This window comes from Pungitius pungitius, chromosome 19, assembly GCF_949316345.1.
Source record: "Pungitius pungitius chromosome 19, fPunPun2.1, whole genome shotgun sequence".
NCBI classification, from domain to species: domain Eukaryota; kingdom Metazoa; phylum Chordata; class Actinopteri; order Perciformes; family Gasterosteidae; genus Pungitius; species Pungitius pungitius.
In genome coordinates, this window is record NC_084918.1 from 11359846 (window position 1) to 11387758 (window position 27913).

The following is a 27913-nucleotide window of genomic DNA, read 5'->3' on the forward strand; positions in this document are numbered from 1 at the left end:
TGTGTGTTCCTGTAAAGAAAAGAGTTGCCATTGCACTATGGAAGCTTGCAACCAACAGCGAGTACAGAAGTATTGGCCATCTTTTTGGAGTCAGCAGAACAACAGTGTGTCGGTGCGTCCAGGAATTCTGCAAGGCCGCTAGGAATTTGTTAGTTCCAGAACAGATACGTTTCCCTGACCACCAGCAGTTTAAAGAGATGGCAGCCTACTTTGAGAACCGATGGGGGCTTCCGCAGTGTGTTGGTGCCATTGATGGGTCACACATACCCATAATAGCCCCAAAGGAGTACCACTGTGATTACTTCAACAGAAAAGGCTGGCATTCCATCATCCTGCAAGGAGTAGTTGATGGAAAAGGAGTGCATATGCTGGAATGGCTGGAAGTTTGCATGATGCGCGGGTTCTGAGACTCTCTACATTGTGGGAGTTAATCGAGCGTGGAAGCTTGTACCCGGCTTACACAAGGAACATCAGTGGGGTAAATGCTGGCTTTTATGTGCTTGGAGACTACCCTTGCCTACCCTTTGCAGAATTGGCTCCTAAAACCATTCCCTGACAACGGCCGGCTGACAGCAGAACAACTGACCTACAACAAAAAAGTGTGTAGGGCTCGGGTGGTGGTGGAAAATGCTTTTGGGAGACTCAAAGGAAGGTGGCGGTGCCTTATGAAGAGGAATGACAGCGACATTGAATTGGTGAAGTCCATGGTGTTGACTTGTTGTGCTCTGCACAATCTTTGTGAAAGGCATGGAGAGGATTACCAGCACGAATGGGATACACCAGTTGCTGCGGAGCCTGTGGTTCCACAGCCACAGGGCGCAGAGGAGGAGGGCAGGGATGTACGCGAGGGTCTAATGCGTTATTTGAACAGTTAAATCTGTTGTACATCTGTATATATGTTATGTTTGAATTTTATTGAAAAAGAATAAATCCTTTTTACTTTTACCCTGCCTCTTCATATTTTGAGAAATAGTAACTATATCAAATGGACAATCTGGTGACTTTCCATAATACTGTGCAAGTAAACAATTTATAGCATACCCTTTGGTTATATTAGTGTACTTACAAATGATGTACGTGTAATTAAGAATGTGTGAACTGAAGAATTAGATCCAGATTTTGTTTGCAATAGGTTACTTTAAAAATCATGATTAGGGTAAAACCTTGGAAGATCACCTATTGTAAATGTGAAGTAACATTACTGTTTTGTATTTAAGACAAGCATAATCTCTCAAATGGCCAAGGTAGCAAACAATTAACAGATGACAGGAACATAAATAAAATGACCTCAATTTATAGAATGGTTTAGGGAGGAATTGTGTGCGATGGCCATGGAACAAAGGACACAAGAGGTAATAAAAACGTATTTTAATTTAAAAAATCAAACGAGTGCAAACAAAGCAAATGAGTCCAAAAAAGTAAACTAAAGTGCTGTGTGCAAAAGAGCACTAGTGGCTGAATCATGGCACAGAGTTGGGGGGACTAAACTTCTGCACCAGCTGGGTGAGCGTGCCGAGGAAGGCCTGATTAAAGTTAACCAACTGCTCCATATGTTGGCGCGTTATATCAGCCTCATGCCGCCTTGCTTCACGGGCATCCTCCATCATAATTTCGAAGCGCCGGTCACGGCGGTCCTCCATCTTCTCCAACCACTCCTGCTGCTTCTCATCAGCTGCCTGCATCTCAGCCAGGGCCGCAACAACATCCTGTTGCCCCCTTTTCCTCTTGCCTGGAATGCAAAAGAGACAGGAATGTTGGTTTGTTGAGTGATGCCTTTTGATCTTTGTGATTTGAACCAACCCATATTACGGGGAGACAACAAGACGTTTGCCATTATAAATATAAATATTTATTAAATTTCTTTTCACTCTGGTGTTCATGTCTTACCAATTGTAAAACGCCGAGGTTCACTCGAAGTAGATGGAGCAGATTCTGGTGGTGTCGGTGTTGAAGTCCTGGCAGGCGAACTTATGCTTTCAAGGGTGGAAATTTCACGAAGTACCTCTGGTTCCATTTCCTCCCGACAGCCAGGATGCTCAACTGAAAAGTTACACAAGTCACGTTAATTACACAAACGACGGTTGAGATAAATACAGAACATACAACGTAGTATGTCTAGCCTCTCTCGTCAATATATATTTAGCAGTATATCTTTAGTAGTAAAATAATCGTATTTTATTGGGGTATCTGTACAAGTTACGTTACTGGGCAAGCACTCCGTCCTCCACCACGTGCTAATATACTAGCGTTTTCCTAGCTTGCAAATTATTGTTTGATACCACACATGGCTGGCTGACAGACAAACAACGGACGTGCACAAAAGCTGTGCATCGAAACTACGCTTTCCCGTGATCTTACTATATTTCACAATTTAAAAATTACCGGGAGGCTCCGTTGTCGACTCCAGCAACGAGGTGGCCGTATCGATGCCTCCTTCTCGTCCCAAACTCGCCGGTCTGTGTCCATAGATAGCGTCCATCATAGCAAGCCACTTCCAATCTTTTCGGTAAACACCACTCCGGCTGTTGTGGTCTTTCACCTTACGGTAGTCGCTCCGCAGTTTCTTGCATTTAATGCGGCACTGCTCGGATGTCCGCTGGTATCCCTCGACAGCCAGCCTCTCAGAAACATGCTGAAAAACCTTTTCGTTTCTCACCATGCCATCGAGTTCTCTTTGCACCCTTTCTTCTCCGATGATACCCAAGAAAGTCTGCACCTCCTGGGTTGACCAAGGTAAAACGCTGCGCGGCGGCATTGTTGCGAATGTGTTTGTGGTGTAGTTTAAAAATGGCGCCTCGTGTGTTGTTTTTCCCCTTGCGGCACGCGCAAATGACGACACTCTTTCAACCAATCAACGTTCTGCAGTGAGTCTAGCTCCACCCTTTAGTACCAAACAACGGTGCGGATCTTTGGTACTTTTCTCAGTGGAGACACAAATAAAAGGGTACCGACCCGTACCGTACCGCTCGGTGGAAACGCGCCATATTTGAACAGGATAAACATTCCACGTCGTTATGATAATGATAAAGAAAAAAAATGTGACAAAACGAGTGGAAAAACAATAACTGGTCGCAAGATTCATGTATTTTCAGATGCCAGTGAGAAGGCCTACTGCGCCGCGGCATATCTGCGGTGCGTAAAACGAAATGGAGAATGTACAACCAGTCTAATCGCTTCCAAAACCAAGGTCGCTCCATTGAAGAAAATGACACTCCCCAGGTTAATGGGGAGCAGTTAATGGGAGTTAATGGGGGGGGAGTTAATGGGAGCGCTTATTGGAGCGAGACTAGGGAAATTCATATCAAATTTAAATTTGAGTGAAAGTGAAACGTACTTCTGGACTGACTCGATGATAACTCTTCATTGGGTCAGAAGTAGTTCCAAACGGTGGAAATCGTTTGTGGAGAATCGAGTGAGTGAAATTCAGAGTCTGACTTCACCGGAGAACTGGAAACACTGCCTTGGAAAGGAGAATCCAGCGGACTGCGGGACGCGTGGAATGAGTGCCCAAGCACTTCAGGAGGCGACGATTTGGTGGCATGGGCCGGAGTGGCTAAAAGACGCACAAACCCGAACCCCCAGTGATAAATGAAAACGAAGTGATTGAATATGTCGTTCAGCACACGACTGATCCGGACTACACAGTCGCACCACTATTGGACTTGAGCCGGTACAGCGGATTAAACAGAGTTTTGAGAATCACTGCGTGGATACAGCGTTTTGTGCATAACGCACGGACACAGAAAACCCGCAATGGACAACTGTGCATGGAGGAGGTTCAACAAGCAGAATGGTATTGGATCAAGCAAACTCAAAGTGACAGCTTCCCAAAGGAAGTGAACAGTCTGTTGAAGAATGCTGCTGTGGACAGAAATTCAAAAATCATTTCACTAAAACCATTCCTGGACGAATGTGGACTTCTGCGCGTAGGAGAGAGATTGCAGGAAAGCAACTGGTCCTTCACCCAGAAGCATCCGTACATATTGCCAGGCAACGACAGATTCTCCTTGCTTCTCATCCGAAATGCACATGAAGATGTGATGCATTCAGGCCTACAAGCCACTCTTAATCAATTGAGAGAGGCGTACTGGATACTGAAGGCCAAACAGATTACCAAGAGTTGGGTCAAGCGTTGTTTGATATGCAGACGCGCGCGCGTGAAAGCGTGACAACGGATAAGTGCAGCGTTGCCAAAAGAGCGAATTAACGAGACCCAAGCATTTGAAATTACCGGGGTTGACTTCGCTGGTCCAGTTTATGTGAAACCAGAAAATAAGAAGGCATACATTGCTTTATTCACGTGCGCTGTAACCCGAGCCGTGCACTTAGAACTTGTTTCTGATTTAACCACTGACTCATTCCTGCTTGCCTTAAAAGACCTTTAAGAAAGCGGAAAGGGATTTGAAAACCCTGTGGACATTGATGAACAAGAAGGAAATACAGGAATTGTTTGCAAAAAAGAGGATTACATGGAAGTACATTGTGGAACGCGCTGCCTGGTGGGAAGGCATGTGGGAGCGTTTGGTGAGATCAGTTAAGACATGCTTACGTAAAGTACTGGGGAGGTCTTATCTCGAGTTTGAGGAACTCCAAACCCTGATCTGTGAAGTGGAGGCTGTAATAACTGATAACTGATTAACAGATAGGCCGCAGGTGTGACCAGTGCCACGTTCCTAGTGGCTGGAGCACCTGCACAGGATAATAAATCCCCCTTATTACCTCCCCCAACCGGAGCTTGGAGCTCCGCCCCAGGTGCTTGGTTCCTCCCCCTGGTTTGCCACAGTTTGTGGAAACTTTTTCTACAAACAGAATTCTGTTCATGCAGCAAATCTTTGGCTGATTTTTCTCGGTCAAAGAATACATTTTAAAACTCTAGTTTTAAAGGTAAGACAGGCATCACTTCTTAATTAAGTGAAGTCTCCCACCGGGCTCCTTCTCCTCCCCTCATACCCCCCTCTTTCCTCCTTCCTATGCTGCATCTAATATTTCTGATGTTGTTTTTCTCTCCTACTTCTTGAAAAATGAATAGTGACTCTGTCAGATCAGGGAGTTCTGGGTTGTCTCCTTCCTGTTTACGGTCTTATCTCCTTCGCAAATCCTGGCCTGGCCTGCCTGAGTGTCAGGACCCCGCTTGCTCACCCCTCTCCATGTGGAGATCGACAGACAGGGGTCTGAAGTGTTATTGCTTTATCTGAAACACAAACACCGCTTACAATTTTTCCACCATCCCATTGTTAGAGATTGCCAGGACTTTGTTAATTGAAAAGTAGCTGGCAAGCCGAAAAAGTGTGGGCACCCCCGACAAAAAATCAATAATTTTAATGAAATGAAGAATTTATCTTTTCCGTTCCAGCCGCTTTGCAAGCTATTCAAAAACTATATTTGTGGTATTAAAAAGTTAAGGTAAGTCAGTTAAGGCTTATACAGATGCCTTCACTCTGCATTTACACATTTTGTCAGAATCTTAGTGACGGTGACACAATGCAATACTTGTTGACATATTTATCTCTCTGCGTTTGCCTCTGTCCCGTGCACTGCTGTCCCTGTGCTTTGGTTCTGCTCTTGGTCAACCACGAAACTCTTCAGCTCTCTTTATTTAGGAGTCTTAGTCACAGAAGAACCGTGCAGTGAGGAAACCTCCAGAGTTTTTCAATAATCCAAACAGAAAATGGCATCATCCTTCATCCAATAACTCATATTTTGCAGATTTTGCTGCTCCTTTTTTCCTTTTTTCTTTTTTACAAAATTATAAACATATGGGGCAATCACACAATACGAGAACTATTCAATTCAGAGTCCCTCTTTTCAAGTTTATAATGCTGAATCAGTGTTGCTTTTTTTATTCTGCAGCCAGGCAAACATCATTGTTGGTCTATTCTGTAGTTGCTCTAGTTGCGGCTCTCCATGAATGCGGGTTAAATTGAATGACACTGGACACAACACTATATTTAGGGGTCTGACTCCCTTGCATCCTGGAGGCCAGGCCATTGTGTCGTGAATACTGAAGGATATGTTTATATTTGTTTATTTAAAAGGATCCCCATTAGCTGGGGTCCAAAAAAAATACATAAGAGAACAGTAATCACAATCACAATTAAAGCTGCAAGCAGCGATGAACGGGCCTTCGCCTCTCCTTGCATGTCGGGGGGGCAGCGGTCAGCCGGACACGCTGGTCAAAAAGAGACTAAAGAGACTAAATAAATCCACCAACACTAGGCTATTGTCGAGCTGCAAAAGACCTGCAAAAAGTTGACTACACTCGCTGCTCTTGACTCTGATATGTATTGCCCACAGATTGTGTTGCTTCAGTGAGCAGAGCAGAGACAGTTTATGGAGATTGCAGAGTAAACGTGTTCGCATCTCCACCCATATGTGGCAGAATACGTGTATTTTTAACCATAGATTATATGATAATCAAAGATTCAATTATATTGAACTACGTACCGCCAGCCCCCCTCCCTCCCCTTGTCAGCTGGTCGCATTGTATGTGCCCCGCAGCAGTATCTAGCCTGAATCTGAAATGAGTTTGACACCCTTGCTCTAAAGTGTAGGATGAATGATGAATGAAATGTAGGATCACCTTCGTTCAGTCAAGGCCAAGGATGACGACTAATCACACCACTTTTGCTCCATCAAGAAATATTAACCTTTTAACTACACACACTGGATGACCACGTGGCTGTCTTCTTGAAGACAGCTTTGCTTAATGAATGAATGAATACATTTAGTAAGATACGCTTCTCCTCCAGGGCTTTATATATTGGTAAATTCAAATTGAATCAGTTAAGCCATGTATTTTCAGCTAAAAGTAATATTGCAGTCTTAAGGCAGAGCAGATTCCAGCAATGTTGTCAATGGATTGTCAATTTAGTTTGATAACTTGTCTACCTGGGCTCACTTTGAACTTTCATAATTTCTGTATTCTGTATGAACTATAAATAAAACCATAAGAGCCTTAGTAAGATATTAGTGAACCTTTAAAGTGTTAAAGTTAAGTCATTAACCTCACCAAGGAGAGTAAACTGGATCCCTTTGTTCGTTAGAACAGCTGGACACGCAGTTAAAAAGAGACAAAATCAATCACTCTTGGGGCTGGTATTCAAACCTGAGTCTGTGGTTTCATAAACAGAATCCACCAACACTAGGCTGTTGCCGAGCTGCAAAAGACCTGCAAAAAGTAAATGAAATGTAGCAGAGACAGTTGGTGGAGATCGCAGAGTAATTGTTACGGGTCTCGGGCACGATGACCACGATAACAAAAAGATGTATTCCTGTAAAATTAAGGTAGAGTCTGAAGCGCAAGAATCACAGCAACACTTGTCTCGTTCTCCAGATTGCGTCTGTATAATTGATTCAACACATGTACAATTGACATCCAGTGCATTTTTCTTGTCCTGTATATCTTATAGATGCAGTCTCAATCAAGGTGAATTCACAGAAATATCCACGTGTAATTACCTTAGCTGTTATTACTGCCTAATATAGTTCCTATTGACCCACTACATAAAAGACATTTCCACACCATATTGACCATCATAAACGTATATAATTCTTATTCACATATGGACATTGCATTTTAGAATGTATATTCATTAACTCCAAAAATGTACAACATGACAAATTAAATCACTGTCCCTGCATACAGAACAAATATTACATCCTGGATTCATTAAAACACATTTTAAGTCACACCAGGAGTCCTATTAAATAAGTTGAGGCCATGTAGAAAGTGCAAAACCTGAAAAGAGGTTACTTTGAACAGAAATACATTAAGTTAAAGCTGGCGAACTCTCGCGATAACATGAACTCACGCGCTGTTACTTTGCAGTGGCTGAATCATATGTAGCAGGTCGACCCAACCTGTTATAGTTATATTCAATGTAGGATTTAATTGGAGTTTAGAACAATTATTTCACACTGAAACGTTTCCCCTTGTTCATGACCAAGCTTTAACAGGGGCACACCGGTCCTACTCAATTAGTTATTGTAACTGAAGGGGGCTCATTAACCAGAACACAACAGATAAATCCCCCGTAACAACATACAAGCACTCCAATGCGTGTTAATGTCATTAGCAACATATAGCCATAGATGCGGTGAACGACAGGCCAAGCTTAACACTGCTCTTAACTGAATGCAGGAAAACATGCAATCACATCATTCAAGACTACCCATAACGAAGAAGTCCTTGTATACAATAAAGTTTAATGTTATTCACACTGCTTCCTCAGTATGGAGTCCACTTGCAGTTCACGGTTCTACCCGTTCAGTAAAAAAAAAGGAGCCACGATCCGCTGGCCACTTTGCTGTTCGTGGAGGTGGAGTCACTTGTGGCAGGCTAATACTCACAAACCTCCGTTAATGGCGTGGGAGAGAGAAGGGGAGAAAGCCGGTGAGCTGCGAGCACACCACGGGCTGTAGAGGCAAGGCAATTCGGCTGGCTGTCGTTGTTTGTGAAGCTGTGAAGCCTTCGGCGTTGGTGACGAGCTAATAAAGTTTCTAAAGTTAGCTAAACACTTCACTAGCTAGCGAGGAGACCCCGCCTAGCACTACACGAGCTATACTTTGCTAACCGCGGCGCCGGACGATGTTCAACGCCGGAGGTGTAGACGCTCGTCCATCACACAGCCACTCCGACAGCCATTCGCCCCCTCCGCTCGCCTGCGCACCAACTTCCTGGTCAATGATTGGCCAAATTCAGGCGCTATTGGGTGTGGAATTTAAGATTGACATCCCAAAGTAAGTGCTTACCGCCAGCACCACCCCACCCCCTTTGCCGTTGCTTCAGTGAGCAGAGCAGAGACAGTGTATGGAGATCGCAGAGTAAACATGTTCGCATCTCCACCCGTATGTTGCAGAATACGTGTATTTAAACCATAGATTATATGATAACCATAGATTCCATTATATTGAACTACGTACCGCCAGCTCCGCCGCGTCTCCCTTCCCTTCCTCAGTCAGCTGTTCATTCCGTTAGTATGTGCCCCGCAGCAGTTTCTGGCAGTAAACTGAAACGAGTGTTACACCCCTGCTCTAAAGTGTAAAGTGTTATTCAAGTCAATAACCTCAGCAAGGAGAGTAAACTGAATCATTTTGTTCATTAGATCAGCTGGACACGCGTTTAAAAAAAGGAGGAACAAAAAAAAAAAGTATTATTTCGTCGGGACTCAGCATCGGGGGACGGGAGCTTAGCAGGAGAGCTATACTCTCTGATAGGATTGCAGAGTCAAAAGGTCACTCAAATAGGATTGGTCACTCTCCGGCAAAAATACAGGGAATTGTCAGACTAAAAAAATTATAACTGACTTATTTTTTGTTTTAGAGCATCGTCCTTAGAGACTTTTTTAAGTCTCCCTGTAATAGATGTGTTAAAAAATCAGCATACTTGTAGGTCAAACAGGGTGCCGGCGCCGCTTCGTCAAAATCTTCCAGGGGGCGCAATGGAGGCAATTTTTCACTTTTGATCCAAAACTCCACATCAGGTCTGTAAAGGTCATCACGTAGGATACTCAGAGGTTTTCAAGAGTTTTGGAGTGTGCCGAGGCTCAGAAGATGTGCTTGAACTTTCATGCGAAGATGGCGTCGTCACGGCAACAAGGTTGGTCCAAAACTCCCAATTCTCACTGTGACCTATCATCATAGTCTTAAGGTTTATATTCCCAGATTTGAGGTGGATCGGATTAAAGGGCGAGGAGAGGGACATCTAACTGTAGAAATTTACATTGACCGAAGCCAATAGGTGGCGCTATACTTTTTCGAAAATCACTGCATGGCATTACTTAAAGGCCTACACAAGCATCATGAATATACATTTCTAGCCAGAAATATCAATGTTCCTTGGAGTTATAACATTTTGCATTTTGTCCAAAATTGTCCAAACTGGACGAACGATCACGCCCAGGTAGTTTTATGAAAACTCTTGATTTTAATAACTTTTAAATGGTTACATTAGAATATCCCAAGTTCCAATTGAATAAGTGAACTCTCAACTCTGCCAGCTACAAAAACAGTGCCAAATAGCTGTGTTATTTGACAGGCTGAGTGGCCATTGCAGTAGCTTTTAAGTGACAATTTGACAAATGACAACCGGACACTCAGACTTTATAATAGCAACAACCGACAACGATTATGTTCGTTGCCTTATTATAATATTCATTAAATAAGTTAACAGTTAAATCGTCATCACCTTCGTTGTGGCCCAGCCAGGCCCACACACACACTATCCTCATGCACCAGCCCTGATTAACACTCCCTCCCTGTTCATGTAGCTACCAGCTTGCTTACCGTTTTAATGACACTCTCCTGCTCACTCTGTCCCTCCTTGACTTCACTGCGAGCCGCAAGCACCGTTATCGCTATGGCTAGTCACCTCTCCTCCTCCATGTGCTATGTTCACCTAATGTTTCTGTAGGGTTGCCAACCGTCCCCTATTACCCGGGACACCCCGAATTATGGGCAATTTTGATTTGACAGCATCAGTCCCGATTTCCAATCACGCGCGAAAAACTCCCGGTAGTTGTGACGCATCAGACCAGTGTGCGCGCGGGTGCCGGGTGAGAGCTGTCCTATCTGTTGAAATGAGCAGTGAGGCTGGCGCTGCAAAGAAAAAATAGATTATGCCAGCCCGGCCACCGACCGCTAGCACCCCCCGTCAGCCCGCGAAAGTGTCCCTGATTTGGGGTTGGGAGAGTTGGCAACCCTATGTTTCTGCAACATGTCGTCAGGTACTGTAGTAGTTTTGGAAACTGAAGCTACAGCACTAAACATGTCAAGGCATCAACCTCTAGATTTTTTTTTTTTGGCCCGCAATTTCTCCGCACCCCCCTTGCTCTTAAGTTTTTGTTTCTCCATCCTCCATTTGCCCGGTATGCCCGATTACCAGTCCAGCCCTGAATGGGATTAAATGTAAAGATGGTATCTGAGTTTCCAGGTGATTATATGCATTCTGTTTGTTTAGGTGTCGTTAGAGAGCTTCTGAACCCTTGGCTTAGAGGAGCTCTCAGATTCTGTTTACCTGCTTCAATTATTGACCAGATGTCTGAAAATTTAACAAGCTTGCGCAACTATATTCTGTTGGAATTTGCAAGAAAACCGAGAACATTAAGGGACATTGATAGGTGGAAGACAACAGAATTCAGGATTTGACGCTGCTGTTTTCCAACATTGCCATTTTAGTCAGCTCAACTTGTCAGAATTGTCAGAATTCACAAATCAGGAAAAATGTATTGCCATAATATGTCAGACATACAAGGAATTTAACTTGGCGGTTGGTGCATGAAAGCAGACAGTAGGACAATGGACAACAGGAATAAGATAAAAATATAATAGAATATAATGCTGTAAGTGGGAAATAAGTGGGAGCTGATGGTTCAGCTCCCACTTGAGGTCCTGGGTGATGATGGAGCCCAGGAAATGGAAGGAATCCGCAGTGATGATGGGGGAGTGACACAGGGTGAGAGGGGAAGGTGGGGCTGCGTACTTCCTGAAGTCCACAACCATCTCCACTGTCTTCAGGGCATTGAGCTCCAGGTTGTTCACCACATGAGTGTTCCACATCACCAGATGGTCATACTCTCACATGTAGGCCGGACTCATCCCTACCGGAGATCAGTCCAATGAGGGTGGTGTCCTCTGCAAACTTCAGGCGCTTGACGGACTGGTGACTGGAGGTGCAGTTGTTGGTGTACAGGGAGAAGAGCAGAGGGGAAAGAACGCAGCCTTGGGGGGGAACCGGTGATGATGGACCGAGAGGCAGAGACGTGTTTCCCCAGCTTGACGTGCTGCTTCCTGTAGGACAGGAAGTCAGTGATGCAGGTGGAGTGGGGCACGTGCAGCAGAGACGGGATGATGGTGTTGAAGGCAGAGCTGAAGTCCACAAACAGGATCCTGGCATAAGTTCCTGGGCAGTCCAGATGCTAGAGGGCCATGTTGACAACATTGTCTACAGACCTGTTGGCTCTGTAGGCGAACTGCTGGGGGTCCAGGAGGGGGTCGGTGAGGGAATTTAGGTGGGACAGGACATGCCGTTCAAAGGACTTCATGACTACCGGAACTCCTGGTAGTGTGGAACAATGAGGTAATGGCTATGATAGCCTGACTCTCTGTCTGGGGGAAGAACTCATACTGAGGCTTCCAACCACAGTCGGGTCTCTTTTCGCTCCGATACACAAGCCTGCTGGAGCTCTACCCGGGTGGGTAGTACCTTGCGAAGCCGAGGGGGCCGTCACGGACACAGGGTGGCGCAGCCTCCGTCGACTATAGGTACGGTCCTCTATTGAGATACATGGGGGAGGGCTCGCGTTCCAAAAGGACCTCCCAGGGGCACCGGCCCTGCGGGGCCGGTCACTGGAAGTCCTGAACCCGCAGACACGGCGCACTGGCAGAGAGACGCTGGTCTGGTAGCGTCCGAGTCCTCCTCGGAGGGGGCAACGGCCCTCGGGCTCACGCTCGCTGGAACCGGCCGTGCCCCAAAGCGGCGGCGGGGACAGCGGACTGACTCCCGGAGAGTACCGGGGGAAAGGGAGCACCGAAGGACGCCCTGGCCCCGCCGGTGGGGATCACTCTCCGGACCCTGACCCCTAAGGCTGCCCTCGAGCAGCCCCGCAGACGCGGCGTCATCGGGGAAGGAAGGAGTCTAGAGCCTCCACCGTCATCGGGGAAAGAAGGAGTCTAGAGCCTCCGCCTGCCGCTTCTCCGCGTGGAGCTTGACTGCGACGGCCCCAATGGCACCTCCGAAGAGGGTTGCCGGGGAAAGAGGTGCATCAAGGAGGAAGGATTTGCCCTTCTCCTTGAGACTGGAGTGACTCAGCCACAGGTGCCGCTCCGTGGCCACCAGGGCTCCCATGGAGCTGCCGACGGACTTAGCCGTCTCCTTTGTGGCCCTCAACGCGAGGTCAGCCGTGTGCCGCAGCTTACGCACTACCTCCGGAGGTATCTCCTTCCCCTCGGCCACGTCGGCAAGCAGCTCTGCCTGATACGCCTGGACAAGCGCCATCGTATGCAGGCAGGAGGCCGCCTGCCCAGCCGCCGAATAAGCCTTGCCCACCAGAGCCGAGGTAGTCCTCAGCGACACGGCCGCGGGGGAAAAATGGCCTCCACGGCCGGCATGCTTACATAGCCAAGTCACCTAGCCTCAGCTAGAGAAGAGTACAAAGCCGTACGTGGGCTGTACACTCGAGCGGACACTGACTTCAGCGTGTACGTCCGGGAAGAACGGCAAACACCGGCGCGGAGGAACTATGCGGGAAGGCAAAAACCGTTCTTGCAGCTTACCTGTTGTAGTAGGCTGCTGCCTTTCCGCTGGCCGGATAGCGTCCCCGCTATGACGTACCAGCTCGCCATTGGTTAGGTTTCACACGTGCTTAATGATAGTGACTGTGATGATAGTGTGATGGGTAGAGCTCTCCCTCCCCCCCTGCCTGTTTGGCCACACCACCTTAATTGGCGATGCCTAACAGGTGTGACCAGGTGCTCTTTAAATGGAAGCTTTTGCCCCAGTAGAGCTAGAGGGGGGGGGCTTGCTGTAGGACTCCCACGGCATAGGCACAGCACTCGCCATGTGCGGATGGGTTTGAGCAGAAACTAAAGGTATGTCAGGGGTTTTCTGTTTCATGTTTTAATATGCTCTTTTGGCAGTGAAATGTTTATTTGCCTTATTTACTTTTTTTTCTTTTTGTACAGGAAGTGATCAGGTGGTGCAACGCTGAGCCTGCTCACTGCTGTTTTTGCCTTTTGTTTAAAATAGATCATATATGGTTACCTGGTTTATATAGTATTTTTATTTTATGAATTGCTAATTTGTTTTCTTTCCCGGTTAGTGTCTTTTTGTTTTGTCCTACATAAACAACTATTACTGTGCCCTATACTGGGGGTCCTTTTAATGCCAGTACAGGTGGGCATATAGTAGGCTTACAGGGGGTGGCTCACAAGGTGGAAGGCCCTTTCAGTTTATTTTGCTTGTTTGCTGTGTTTTCTTCCCTTTGACCTGGTGGTGGCCCCATTGTCCCTTTCACTCCCCCACCCCTGTGGGCCTCAAGTAGTCACCTTGTACTGGTAGGGTACCCCAGTATAGTTTTTTTTTTTTTAAAACATAGATTATATTTTGCCATAAAACCAACCAATGTTTTTGGATTGACCATTCCTTTTTTAAACATTAAACCTACTTGTAAATAAAAAAACATTGTTACAAAACTGGAACTTCACCTCTCTGCTCCCTTTCTTTTCATTACAACTGATATTCTTTGGGTGAGAGTCCCAAAGTGGCGTTGTCACCCTTGTGACCAGGCGAACGGCCGCCCCGGTTACAATAGGTTACAGTGAAGTTTTGGACCAACTTTGTTGCCGTGACGACACCATTCCCTTTAGAGGCATAGTGTTTTTGTTTTTTTTCTCTTTTTAACTGCATGTCCGGCTGATCTAACGAACAAAGGGATTCAGTTCACTCTCCTTGGTGAGGAGAATGTAATTTGTGTCATTTGTATTATATCCTGATGAACTTGTTTATTTGTTGTGTGGTTTGTGCTCAGAAATATTTGTTTTGTTTGTGGGGTAGGAACTATGTTTACGTGGTTAGTTTCGGGGGGACATGTTTTAGTGTCACAGAGCCACCAAGTATGTAAAGTCTTAAGTTACAGTAAAACTCAGCAACGGGATCATCATTTTAAGGTAGCTTTCTGTAGTAGTAATAGTTCCTGAAGTAAAGTGTTCTCATTCCCTCTTACGGTATGTTTTGTTTAAGGTCTTTTGTCCCACTCCCTCGTCCCTTTCGCTCGCCGCCTCCCTGGAACTTATATGGGGACACAATTGATCATTATTTCCCCCCAGCTGAGGCTCATTGCCTCCACCTGGCGCCGTTCCCGGAACCACTCCCCCTCTCTTCCCCCCTGCAGCCGAGCCAAAACCACCCCCGCCACCACAGATACGTTCTCATGATGTTCGCTAAAAGCCGCTCGACATGTGTTTTTAGTTCGACGGTGGATGGCAACGTGGACATCAGTATGATTTGTGGTCTCGTGTATTTCCTGGAGGGAGTGATAATTTACTTAAATCCGTTAAAAACTTTTCTCCTCATGTTACCCTGGTAACCGTTGTCATTGCAGACGGTTGCGTCCATTCTTACTGTGAAAATCTACAAACTTCCGGTTTAGCGGCTACGCTTCGTATTTGAGTTTCACACGTGCTTTAGGAGGTTCACTAATATCTTACTAAAGGCTAGTAGGAGCAGTTTTAAAACCTTTTGTACCTTCTGTTTTTTTGTCGGCAAATTTGAATTGGAGCCTATTGGGCTTGAGACTCTCTCACTCTGGGGGGTCCTCAGGACAAAAGTAAATAACTTCCCATACCCATATGAGTCCGACCAGCACAAGCACGTCATCGTTTTGATCCAAAAATGAAGCCTGAAAAGTGAATATTGTGGCCGTAAGGGCAAAAGTGTCCTTTTTTTTATTGAAATATGACATGGCTCCCACTCTGTCTCCTCCTGTTCCGCTGTAAGAAACGCAATACACACTAAGGTAAAACTCAGAAACGGACCCTAAAATTAATGTAACATAATTAGTCATCATGAAAATAACAAAAGGAAAAAAAGAGATCAACAAGCAGTTTCTTTTATTAAATAGGTTGGATTTGTCAACATTTTAAAGTTTAAATGGTGTCTCTAACTGAAAGCAGCAAAGGTGAAGTTTAAAAGGATTTGAAAACCATGTTAAAAAAGTTTGATTTTAATTAATATAAATTAAACTATAAGAGCTAGCTGAAAAGTCATAGCACCCTTCTCCTGAATGAGCTAAACATTTGAACGGTTTCAATAGCTGACGGTGTAAAGGAGTTGAAACATGCAACGGAAGAAGTTGAATAAAGATTTGAAGAACAATACTTGGAATGCATCTATGCATTCCAACAATGAATACATTCTGTCACACAGTAGATAAACAATATGCAGTTGTGCCTAGTGCAGCTCTTCAGTGTTGCATGTATTGCAATCATGATCTCAATACATCGAGACACACAAGGAGCGTCAATCCAGCATGAATGCTTTCAATGTATGTTACACCTCGTGGGGTGACTGAGTGAGCGCGGTCGTCTTCCAATCAGAGGGTTGGTGGTTTGATCCCAGGCCCGGCTATCTTGCATGTTGATGTGTCCTTGGGCAAGACACTTAACCCCAGCATTGCTCCTGTATCTGCAACTACAGTGTGTGAAGTTACTGATGGGCAGGTGCAACTGTGTATGGTAGGACCTGTCATCAGTGTGTGAATGGGTGAATGAATGATGTCATGTAGTGTTAAAGCGCTATACAAGTCCATTTACAATATCTTTAGTTCCTGCACATTCAGCATAAATTAAATTATTAATATTTCAAAACTTCCAATGAAGTAATACATACACTATGTACGTATACTTTAACTTAAAATTATAGACAATATATGAACTGTTAAGTTAAAGAAAATAGTGGTTCAGGTACTCTTCATGCAATGGTACTTTCTTGGGGAAGTTTGAATTGAATGGTAAGAGAAACACTGTGTATGTCTTTGAATTCTTGTTAGTTCACCTTTTCATGTAGACACTGATTTCACAACATTTCTGTTCATGGAAATGTTGTTTGAAGTCGTGAAAATCCATTGGTCAAAATGTATATGAACCCTGATATATACATAGATTGTCACACATTAAAGCACTCAGGGGTTCCCCATTATCCCCACAAAAATAAATTGTACAAATATAGAATAAAGTATTTCCAATCACCATTTTTGGAATCTGCACACAGATCTTAGATGTACAAACGTATGAGACATCCTGTTTATTTTCATTTGTCTGCTTAACCGTCCAGGGTATCAGATTGAAATCTCCATTGGCTGAAAACGGGAGCAATAAAAGGGGTAATTATTTGCTTCTTTTGGAGACACTGTATAAACACATTAGGATGCCCTCAAAGTATGCCTAAAAAAAGAAAAGGATGTGAAGTGTCTCCTTTATATTCCAGATGTTGTTCATTATTAATTATAGGATGTGAGGGAAGCAATGCAGCCCCGGCTCCAGAATTACTGCCCTGCGTATTTCCTACTTTACTGATGTTTTGTGACTGATAAAAAAGGGACCTTCATTATAGATCCAACCTTGCGTGCCCACACACCATAAGAAATATGGATAAATATATATATACATATATCCATAAAAGCTCCTTCAGTCTACTGGCCACAGGAACTTAATGAAAAGACGCTGGAGGCCTCCCTCTACAATCAGCAAACTAAGGCCCTGGGTTCAAATTATAATCAGCCTCAGTTTACAGTCTGTTTGTTGTGGGGCAATTAGGCTGTCAAAGCTCAGACAATGTGGTTATACTTTCATCCTGTGGTTTTGACACAGCCAGGAAAAACCTCAAATAACAACAGAGGGTGATGTGGCTTCTGTGGTTCTTGCTTAAGAAGAGGCCTCAACCTGGCAGCATGTTTGTCAAATCGGATAATATTTCTATAGACTGTTTTACATGCTCCACGCAAGTCTTGCTTGCTTACGCATGAATGTGTGTGTCCCCTTGTCCGGGATTTGTAGGTGGAACCAGGACACAGTTCCCTAGTGTACTATGGTCTGTAGATCAGAGAATCCTGCAGATCCTCGGCCGAGGAATTTTTTAGTACAACGTTTATTCTTTATTAAATTCTTTTGATAACTAAAGATATCCTCTTTTTGTCCGGTATTTCTTCATTTTGAACCTGACAAACTGCTGAGGCCAATTTTTTAGGAGATTAGCCGGCATGGGCCCACACAAACACATACACACAGAGTTGACTAAGATTTCTTTACCTTTACGATGACAAAGGCCTTCAGACGGCTCTAACCAGTTTTTTTTCTTTTACTTCACGCACTGACCTCTCTCTCTCTCGCTCTCGCTATCAGTTTTTTTACCGCCTGCTGGCTCTCTTCACGCACTCAGTGTCTGACGTTGACTAGTTGTGTTGAATAACTAAATATTGATATTACAAATCAAGCCACACACACACACTTCCCCTCTCTCTCTCATGATCAGCAGTGATAAGAATTAAGAAGGAATGCTGTTTTAACCGCAGAAAGGCTTAACCCGACAATTTACGGGTAAATCCTTCCTACTTCCGGGTTAGGCCCCGCCCAGTCCGAGTACGGATACGGATACAGATAATTCATATGGTTCAACAGATACAGATAATGCTGTACTCGCTCATCTCTACTTATAAGTGTTTGTGAGTGGAATAAGGATGTACTTTGACAATGCTCTTTTTAATAATATATATAAATCATCCCCATTTATGAGATTGAAGATATACGCAATAGAAATTCTTGGGTCAGGGCCCCAGTGATTAACACAGGGCTATAATTCCCTAACTTTTCTGAGAGGCTTTCCAAACCATGCAGACGTCTACGGGACTGGCAATAAGAGAAGAGAAGAACACACAATTACAGACAAAAACAATTTCGAAGATGCAGGAGCTGTGCTGGCCATCATTTGATGTATGTGCCGCTAATGGAAAAACAGAACACATAAGCGTATTGTGATATTACTGCAACATACATTAAAAGATAGGCTAGAGCAAGTTCAGCCGCCATAGTATTTTGTTTATATAGTTTTTTTTTAAATTGCAGTGTTATTTGTTGGTCAAAAATATCTAGTTTGAGCAAGTAAAACTAATAACCATAAAAGTACATTGTAATGTCCTTTTTGAACAATGTTGAGGGCCTTTGTACAAATGTTAATATTATATTATTATGCATTACATAATTGTCGCACCTTTAATTTCTCTTGCTATTAGGAATAGGAAGGAGGACTTAAGTGCAGAGTTTTGCACAAACGACAAAAGGACATTAATGGTCAATGTCGAGGGTAGGAAAAACATGGACGAGACGGAAGATTACGCTCAGGACCTGACATGACAACTACCGACTGGTACAAACAGTGACGTGTCAAGGGACTAACATGGCTTAAATACACAGGAGAGGTGCAGGTGATTGGACAAGGGTGGAAACAATCAGGACATGGCAGACAATCACAGGGGATGACAGGACAAGGCAGGAAGTGAAGTTAACCCAGGGACACGAGAGACATGAAACTAAAATATAAAACGGACGTGAACCAAAACCGTGACAAATATTACATTAGTTGGGATTTTCAATCCCTCAGAGTTGGTTGATCAGAAGAATCCAACACGTCAATCAATTAAGGCCAAAATTTAACATTAATTCAGAAGAGAAAAAGATATATTGAGCAATTCACCGCAGGTGCACCTGGAGACTACACTGTTAAATGTTTCCGTTAATTTACACCCAAATTTCAACATGATTTACCTGTTATTTTTAATAACTGTGCCTTACTGTAAATGTTTAGGGAATACATGTTAAATAACATTCATTATTGTTATTTAACAGCACAACTGAACATTCAAAAATGGCAGCCAGAGTTAGATGGTCTGGTATGGTCATGTTTTGGGGATAAGTGCCGATAAACGCAACTTTATGCTTAGATTATACAAAAAATATTATTTATCATTGGAGAAGTTAGCAATTTCATTTCGTTTTTGTAGGTTGCAAAACAATGACTAAATCAATATTGTTGATGTTGCATACTAACAAAATAAATATTGTATGCATTCACTGAATGAAGGTTAGACAGAATACCACCTGATTTCTGTACTGCAAATGTTATAAAGAATAATTTTGCTTTTATTACCATAATCATACCTTCCGATTTTAAACGAGACGCCTAACATTTAATTGACTAACTGCGCTCCAAATCTGTGTGTGCGTGTGTGTGTGTGTCTTTCTGATCACGTTCGCGCCACTTTCTGAAATAACAGGTTCATACAGTATTTTTTGCATTCTGGCAAAGAGCGAGTAAGAATGCATTTGAACCTGCAACGCGACGGACACACGGCCATCCATTCCATGTCGGAGGATTGCTCTGGTTACATCAAGAAAAACCACAACAATCCGGTGAGATTAACTAGAATTTCTTTAAAGTCATTTTGGGGGCTCGTCCGGGATAGGAGTTTTCCTGCAGGGGGGAATTCGGTCCAAGAGCTTTCACCTGCTGAACACTGCGTACTCCCAGGCCGGCCTCAAAACAAGGTAAGCAGAAACCTGTTACATCTAATTCTGCATATTGATTAATCTAAAATAAGGAGTACGCTGTGGATTGGTGGTGAAGGAACCAAATTGATACATGAGCAATTCGCTAAAGTTAATATTAAGGAAACTGGTAAAAGTGCACAACAATAGTACCGGCGAGTACTATTGGGTTTAGTAGATACCGGCGAGTACCAAGGGATCTTCTATCCGACACAAATTAAAGGATCAGGGATCCTATTGGGTTTGGTGGGTACCGGCGAGTACCAAGGGATCAATGATCTGACACAAATAAAAGGATTTTGAATCCTAGTCTTTGGTTTGGCAACCCCATCAGTTCCTGACGAGGGCTGAAGTCGCTAGGTGAGTGTCCTGGGGATTTGAGGACCCCCGAAAACTGGTCTTTGGTTTGGCAACCCCATCAGACCCTGACGAGGGCTGAAGTAGCTAGGTTGGAGTCCTGGGGATTTGAGGACCCCCGAATCCCAGGGTAAAAGCTCCTTAAATCCTGGGCTGCAGTCTCTGAGGGTGCAGCTCGTGTGTCTGTGTGTGTGTGGGTGCAAGCAGCAGAGAGTGAAGAAAAAAAAAAAGAAAAAAAAGAGGGGAAACTGAGAACATAGACGGTCCGAGAGGTTAATATAAACTTTCGGTGTAATACATTGATGACCGAGAGGTTAACATAAACTTTCGGTGTAATACATTGATTCTCGGAAGGTTAAGATAAACTTCCGTTATAATACATTGATTTCGAAGGGTTAAAATAAACCTTCGTTACAATAAAGGAATTCTGGAAGTATAACATAAGTTCTCAGAACAAACGGGGAAGCTTGCTGGAGCTGCGGAGAACATTTACTGTGTCACACTGAGGTGACCAGCTGTCCGAGCGGGTTAAAGCGATATAACTGGGAACTGTTGTTGGAATGGAAGATGAATATGATCGGGAAACTGTTGACGGCGGCTGGGGGCCAGCGCCGGGGTATCGATGGAAAATAATAAACGACCAGCTGAGGCTGTTGTTGGTGGCGGTGGGTGGAGAAACCTCCGGGAAAAAGAAGCATGAGGCTGTGGAGCGCACGGAACGCGCGGTGAGAAAGTTGTTAGAAAAGAAAGGCGTTAGTTTGGCAGACAGGCTGTCACTGGCGCAGATTTTGTGGGAGAAGGAGAGAGATTGTAGAGAAGAAAAGAAGGAGCTTGAGTCGAAACGCGAGAAGGCGAGTGTGTTGAAAAAAGGAAAACTTCGTAAAGAGATGGAGGATGTGGAGGACATGAGGTCCGCATTGTTTTCGTACTGGATAAAAAGTAAAGCCGTGGGGAGAAATAACCAGGAACGGTGTAATGAGGAAAGACCACCGGCATACGATGTTGAAATAAACGGTGTGAATTCGGCTTCTGCACCTGCTGGGTTGTATCCTGTATTAAATATAATGGGGGGAGAGTTGGAAGTTGAAGAAAGTGTACCACTGCGGGGTTGTCGGGGCAACGAGGTAACGGGGGAAAGCCGGCCTTTCGAAGCGCGTCAAAATCGGGAGGGGTTTAAAGAATGGACGGACTCACGCACTCCGGGGAGTAGGGACAGCTCAGAAGTGCAGCGGAGAAATAAGGCGGATAAGGGAAAGTATTTAGCCGGGGCGGATGAGCGGGTGAAAACACAATTGAGATACGGGGAATCACCAGACATGGGGGAGAGAGGAAAAAAAGGCTCTGCCTCGGCTCAGGAGGAGCAAAACGGGGAATGCGGGGATAACAGCGACCCAGAGATTCACGGGGAACCGGGAAAAATGTATCCGTTATTCATGTCTTCTCGAGGTGTTAATAAATACAAGCCGTGGTCGCTGGGAGACGTGTCCGCTCTAGTCGCGCAAATGCCTGCACCATCTGAAGGGGGAGATAAGTGGCTAAAACAACTCAATACGCTTACTAACGGACACACGCTGGCGCTCGGCGACTTTAGGGCTGTAGCAGCCAGATGCATGACCGCACATGATTTAGCGGACGTGGAAAACAGAGCGGGAGTGACCCGACAAGCCGATGACGACAGATTTTTGTATTTCGCGACGGAGATCGGGGACGCAATGCGCGAGAAATGGCCACTTCTAATGTCTACTAAAATACCGAAATTACCATGGGACGCGAAGAAAACCCCGCGCGCGTATTTGGACGAATGTAAAGAGACCTGGGTAAAAAGCACTTGCCATCATCCGGGAACGGAGGGCATACAGAGAGAATGGTTCAGACAGGCGGTGCTGGAGGGAGTACCAGAGGGGGTAAAAGCTAAAATGATCACTAATCCAGACTTGCCAGGAAGTGAATCTGCTGTGTGGGAAAGACATTTACTGCACCATTTACAGGACGCGACTGAGGAAGCGACAGGGGAAGAGAAGCAGCTAAAATAATTACAGGCTCAGCTTCTTAGGCTTCAGCTCACTAAGGTCAAACAGGAAGTGAGCGAAAAGAAGCAGAAAGGGAAAGACGAGCGACAGATGACAGTCCAGGCTGCCCCAGCTGAAGGTAACGCCCCAGATTTGTATCCACTCCCATCATGGGAGGAGACGTCGTATCGGACAGCCCAGGGGTGGGGCCCAAACCGAGGGGGCGGTTATCGGGGAGGTTACAGAAGTAATTACAGGGGTGGCGCTGGTCGGAGAGGATCATACGGTGGGGGAGGAGAAAGAGGCGGCTACCAAGGGAGAGACGCTTGTTTCAACTGTGGTATGGAGGGGCACTGGCGCATGGAGTGTCCTAGCAAAAAGAAGAGACAGGGGAGGGGCAGGGGTGTCCCGTCTCGGGGGGCTTGGGCCCCCAATCCACATGCTGCGCCACCTAGGGGACAATACCCTGCACTGGAGGACTGGGGCTATGAGGCGGATGCCTCTCAGTGACACACCCCGATGGGAGACTCCGACAGCAGGGGCAGGGCAGACCCCATGCTGTCACTCACGGTACTGCAACAACAACTGCCGTTTCTCGTTGACACTGGGGCCACATACTCCACCATACAAGCAGCGGGCTCGTCTGCTATGTCCAAAGACAGTGTCAGCGTTATGGGATTCTCCGGGGTGTCACAGAAACTGCCTATAACAGTCCCCCTACCGGTGAAAGTGGGAAATCAGACATTGACTCACTCTTTTGTTGTCTCACCTCAAGTTCCAGTGAATCTTATGGGAATGGATCTTCTCATCAAGACAGGGGCTTCAATCTTGTGCGGCCCGGACGGACTGAGTGTCACATTGCTGGATGGAACTGTGTTGCATTGCAATGACAATGGACAGACTAATGGCCAGTGGGTGATGCAGCCACTGCAACAACAACAGTGCGCAGACATTTACTGGGGCCTCCTAAAGCCTGAGTGTCCTGACATCCCAGGGGTGATGGCTCTTTACCAAAAGTGGAAGCCTTGGATAACTCTTCTTGATCCGTATGTTTCTCCTCCTGACCCGCCTCATGTAACATTGTTCTATGATAGACAAGGGGATGATTGCTACTGGGATGAATTTATGGGGCACTTAGAGAGCACTGAGTGGGAGGTGACGTCCCAAAACCTCTATGTGGGCCCAGAAGGGGAAGCCGCAGCTGTTATCCTCTCTCCTGATCAATTGAAATGGTATTTAATGAGCCAAGAGGCGGTGCCACATGTATCGCTGGCTCTGCATCCCAAACATCAGGCTAAAGACTTGGGTCCAATGACTAAACGAGCATTGCTGCTAGATGACTGGGTGTGCACTCAACTGCCTGATGTTTGTTTTTCTCCTTCCGCTAAGATGTACAGAATCTCAGGGAAAGCGACGAACAGGTGTCCAGAGACCACGGAAGGGAGAAGACCGACCATCCCCACACAGCTATCCTTCTTGAGAAACTTCCAGACTACCTCTGGTCCGAAGGCCCGACTGACGTAGGTTTTTGTAACACATGTAAACCAGTAACGTTTGAAATTCAAAAGCGACCCCCCATTTGGCAGTCCCAATACCCTCACAAGCCAGAGGGGATCAGGGACACTATAGAGGGACTCATTAAGTCAGGAGTACTGGAGCCCTCTCACATTCCGCCTGGAACACGCCCATTCTCCCGGTAGAAAAGGCAGCAACTGGTAAATATTGCATGGCACATGATCTCAGAAAGATAAACGACATGCTGGTAACGACAACGGTACCCGTCCCGAACCCATACACTGCGTTGACTAGTCTAACACCACAACAACAATGGTTCACGTGCATTGATTTGGCAAACGCGTTCTTTTGCGTACCCCTACAGGAAAACTTGCGGGATGTATTCTCATATGGGAACAAGCAACTACGTTATACTCGGCTACCGCAAGGATTTGCTCTTTCACCTGGTATTTTCAATCAAGTGTTAAAACAAGCATTGACAGGTTGTCCGCTCCCAGAGGGCACGACGCTGATCCAATACGTCGACGATATCCTCCTCGCATCCACTTCAGCTGAATCCTGTGTGGAAGCAACAGACACCATCTTACGCTGGTTGGCCACGACCGGTTTCAAGGTCAGTAAGTCAAAGTTGCAGGTCGCCAGGCGGCAGGTTTCGTTTCTGGGGAGAGTGCTGTCAGGAAGCGGCTCAGGGCTCTCAGCCGCGCACAGGTCCAGTATTCTCCACCATTCGCGTCCACAGAATGTAAAGGAAATGCTTTCCTTCCTAGGACTCACGGGGTTCAGCAGACAATTCATTCCACGTTATTCAAATCTCACTCAGATTCTACGTGCAAAGGTAAACGAGAAGGGGATGAGGAACCTCACTGCTAAACTCGAATGGGACCAAGGGGCGGAGGAGGCATTTATTACACTAAAAACAGAGCTGGCGCAGGCCGCAGACCTTGCAGTTCCAGATTACAGCGCGCCGTTTTACCTGGACGTTTCTGAAACAACAGGGGTAGTAAATGGGGTTTTGTTTCAGAAAAAGGGGGAGGGTAAAAGGAAGGTGCTTCTGTATATCAGTGCCATGATGGACAACATGGAAAAACGACACCATGAATGCACACAACATGCAGCAGGGGTTGCAAAGCTATTAATGAAAACAGCACACATAGTCATGGGCCACCCACTACACGTGCTAACAACACACAGCATAGTAGCTTATGTAAACTCAAACTTTCACGATGACGTCACTAAGACAAAGAAGGCTGAGCAAGCTGTTAGAAGCTCCAAACCTCACCTTCACACATGAAGGCATCAACATGGCTGATCACATGGGAGAGGGGGAACCACACCAATGTGAGTACAAGGTGGAGCTGGAAGCAAAAGCACGAACCGACTTAAAAAGCACACCACTGACACACTTTGATTGGCAATTGTTCACTGATGGCAGCTGCTTCAGACATCCACAACATGGGTTGCAGTCCGGATACGCGGTAGTCAGAAGTAATGGGGCAGGAACAGAGGTTCTGGAAGCGGGAAGAATTCAGGGTCAACAGTCAGCACAGAGAGCGGAGGTACTCGCGCTGATAAGAGCGCTACAGCTGGCAGAAGGGAAGGCAGTAAACATCTATACTGACTCGGCTTATGCGATAGGAGCAGCTCACGTGGAGCTGGGGCAGTGGTTAAGAGCAGGTTTTCTGACGGCTGGAGGAAAACCGATTAAACACGAACCAGAAATGAAAGACTTGGCGGCAGCCTTGGCTCTACCAAGCACAGTGGCCATTATAAAGTGTAAAGGACACGAGCAGTCCAACAGCACGGTGGCAAAGGGAAACCAGGCAGCAGATCAAGCTGCAAAACAGGCTGCAGGTTACCAAATGGGGCTCCAAATGGTAAGTGCAGAAGAAGAGGGACAGTTGGGGCCACAGGAGAAAACGGTGTGGAAACAAAGAGGGGCTACGGAGGCTGGAGGCCTCTGGAGGTCCCCGGATGGTCGTCCAGTGCTACCACCTGAAATCAGAAACAGGTGTTTGCAGGAGGCACACGGGATGGCACATGTGGGACACAAACAGATGAATAGGAATCTTTGTCACTGGTGGCATCCGTTTTTGGCAGACATGACACGTGAATATGTTAAGACCTGTAAAATATGCATCACGTTTAACCCAAAACCGACGGTGAAGCCGGAGATGGGGGTGTTTCCGTTGACATTGGTGCCGGGACGGGAAATAGTCATCGACTACACTGACATGATCACCCGATGCGAAGGTAAAAGGTATCTCCTGGTATGCGTGGACGCCTTGACCAGCTGGCCAGAGGCGTGGCCCACAAAAAAGGAGGACAGTAAATCCGTTATCAAATGTTTGATAAACCATTACATACCAAGACATGGGTTCCCTTAGAAAGTCAGGTCTGACAACGGCACACACTTCAAAAATCATGACCTGCAAGAAGTGGAGAGAATGTTGGGTCTGAAACATGCTTTTGGTACAGTATATCACCCCCAATCCCAAGGGAAAGTAGAACGCATGAACCAAAACTTAAAACAAAAATTGGCTAAAATCTGTGCACAGACAAATTTAACCTGGGTTCAAGCCCTCCCACTTGCATTAATGGCCATCAGAAGCTCAGTCAATCAGGGTACAGGTTTCACCCCATACGAGCTGACCACTGAAAGACAGTTTCCCGGACCAAGCGCAGGCTTGAAGCTCCAGCCTGACCCGGAGACACCAACAGGTGAGTATGCAAGTCAATATAACGAACTACGAGCTCTCGTTTCAGATTTTGCGGTCCAGGTGCAAGACAGAACCGGAGGGCAGAACACCCCTGATCCCCACACAACAGCCTGGGTCCTCCTGAGGGTCATTAAGAGGAAGTGGTCGGAGCCACGGTGGACAGGACCATACCAGGTGGAGGAGAGAACGTCACACGCTGTGAGGCTGAGAGGGCAAGGGGACACCTGGTACCACTGGAGCCAGTGCGCCCCCGCGGACGAACCGGGTCGCACTCTTCAGGACATCCTGACGACGCAGCAGAAAGAGACGGAACTGGGCACTGGATAGTGCCCGGACGTGCTCTCGGCGGGCAGTGACCGACAGACACCCAGTGCATGGTGTTCTGTGTTGACTGTCTACAACGAAAGAAGAAGACCAGCGACGAAGAAATGCACAATGCTATCCTCTCCTCTCCTCTGTTCTATCTTTCTCAATTCTCCGCAGTTTAGTTGAAATAGAGAATGTTGAGTGTGGTGGCGGGCGTGGTTGCGGCTCGGCTGCAGAGAGGGAGAGCGGGGGAGTGGCTCGGGGAATGGTGACAGCTGGAGGTTCATTACCTGAACCAGCTGAGGTCAATTTAACAGGCCTCCCAGTCTACTTTAGGGGGGAACGGGAGCGAGTGGGGAGGAAGAGGGCGAGAGCAAGCCGAGGGACCAGTGTGACAATAAAGACCATTACCAACTGCGAGCAGGTGTCCGTGTGTCATTCTGTTCCCCCCTAGTAACCCAGCTGTTACATTGAGCACGCTTAATATTTCCATAATTGCTATGGGGGGGGTAACGGTTGTTATTGGCTCTTATATACTTAGCTTATACTTATACAAACTTGTTTGTTTGAGTGTTATTACAGTGTTGATACTATATAGCTTGGGTTGTTTTTGGGTATATCTTTCTGTGAGTTGTTTGTGTAATCTAGTGGAAAGGGAGCGAGCCACAGTAAGCGACAGAACCAACACTTGGGGGTCCCTTCTCAAAGTCAGACACGAAAAGACAGGGCGTGGTGTAAGGTAAGAGGTTTAAAGGTCCGGGGGGAGGCCCTCCTCCATCAGTATCACAACAGACCGGCATGATGGGCAACGGCTCCAGGGGTGGAGGACTACAGACAGGGGGCACTCGCTCATCATGACTGTCCTGTTGTCTCTAGCGACCTTTGTGGGCATACTCATCACTTGCGGTTGTTGTT

At 45.9% G+C, this 27913-nt stretch overlaps 1 protein-coding gene and 1 long non-coding RNA gene across 2 annotated transcripts; one reads left to right on the top strand and one right to left on the bottom strand.

Annotated features, from left to right (window-relative positions):
• Positions 1-1414: 1414 nt before the first annotated feature.
• On the bottom strand, positions 1415-2888 carry LOC119198973 (zinc finger protein with KRAB and SCAN domains 2-like). Its single transcript, XM_037456604.2, has 3 exons — positions 2383-2888; positions 1888-2040; positions 1415-1729 (listed from the first exon to the last, which is right to left on the bottom strand). The coding sequence occupies exons 1-3, from the start codon at positions 2753-2755 to the stop codon at positions 1461-1463; spliced, it is 795 nt and encodes a 264-aa protein (XP_037312501.2). The 5' UTR covers positions 2756-2888; the 3' UTR covers positions 1415-1460.
• Positions 2889-19984: 17096 nt separating this feature from the next.
• LOC134107503 (uncharacterized) lies at positions 19985-27185 on the top strand. Its single transcript, XR_009942772.1, has 3 exons — positions 19985-20094; positions 23882-23980; positions 26739-27185. It is a non-coding gene; the product is annotated as an uncharacterized LOC134107503 (long non-coding RNA).
• The last annotated feature ends 728 nt before the right edge of the window (positions 27186-27913 follow it).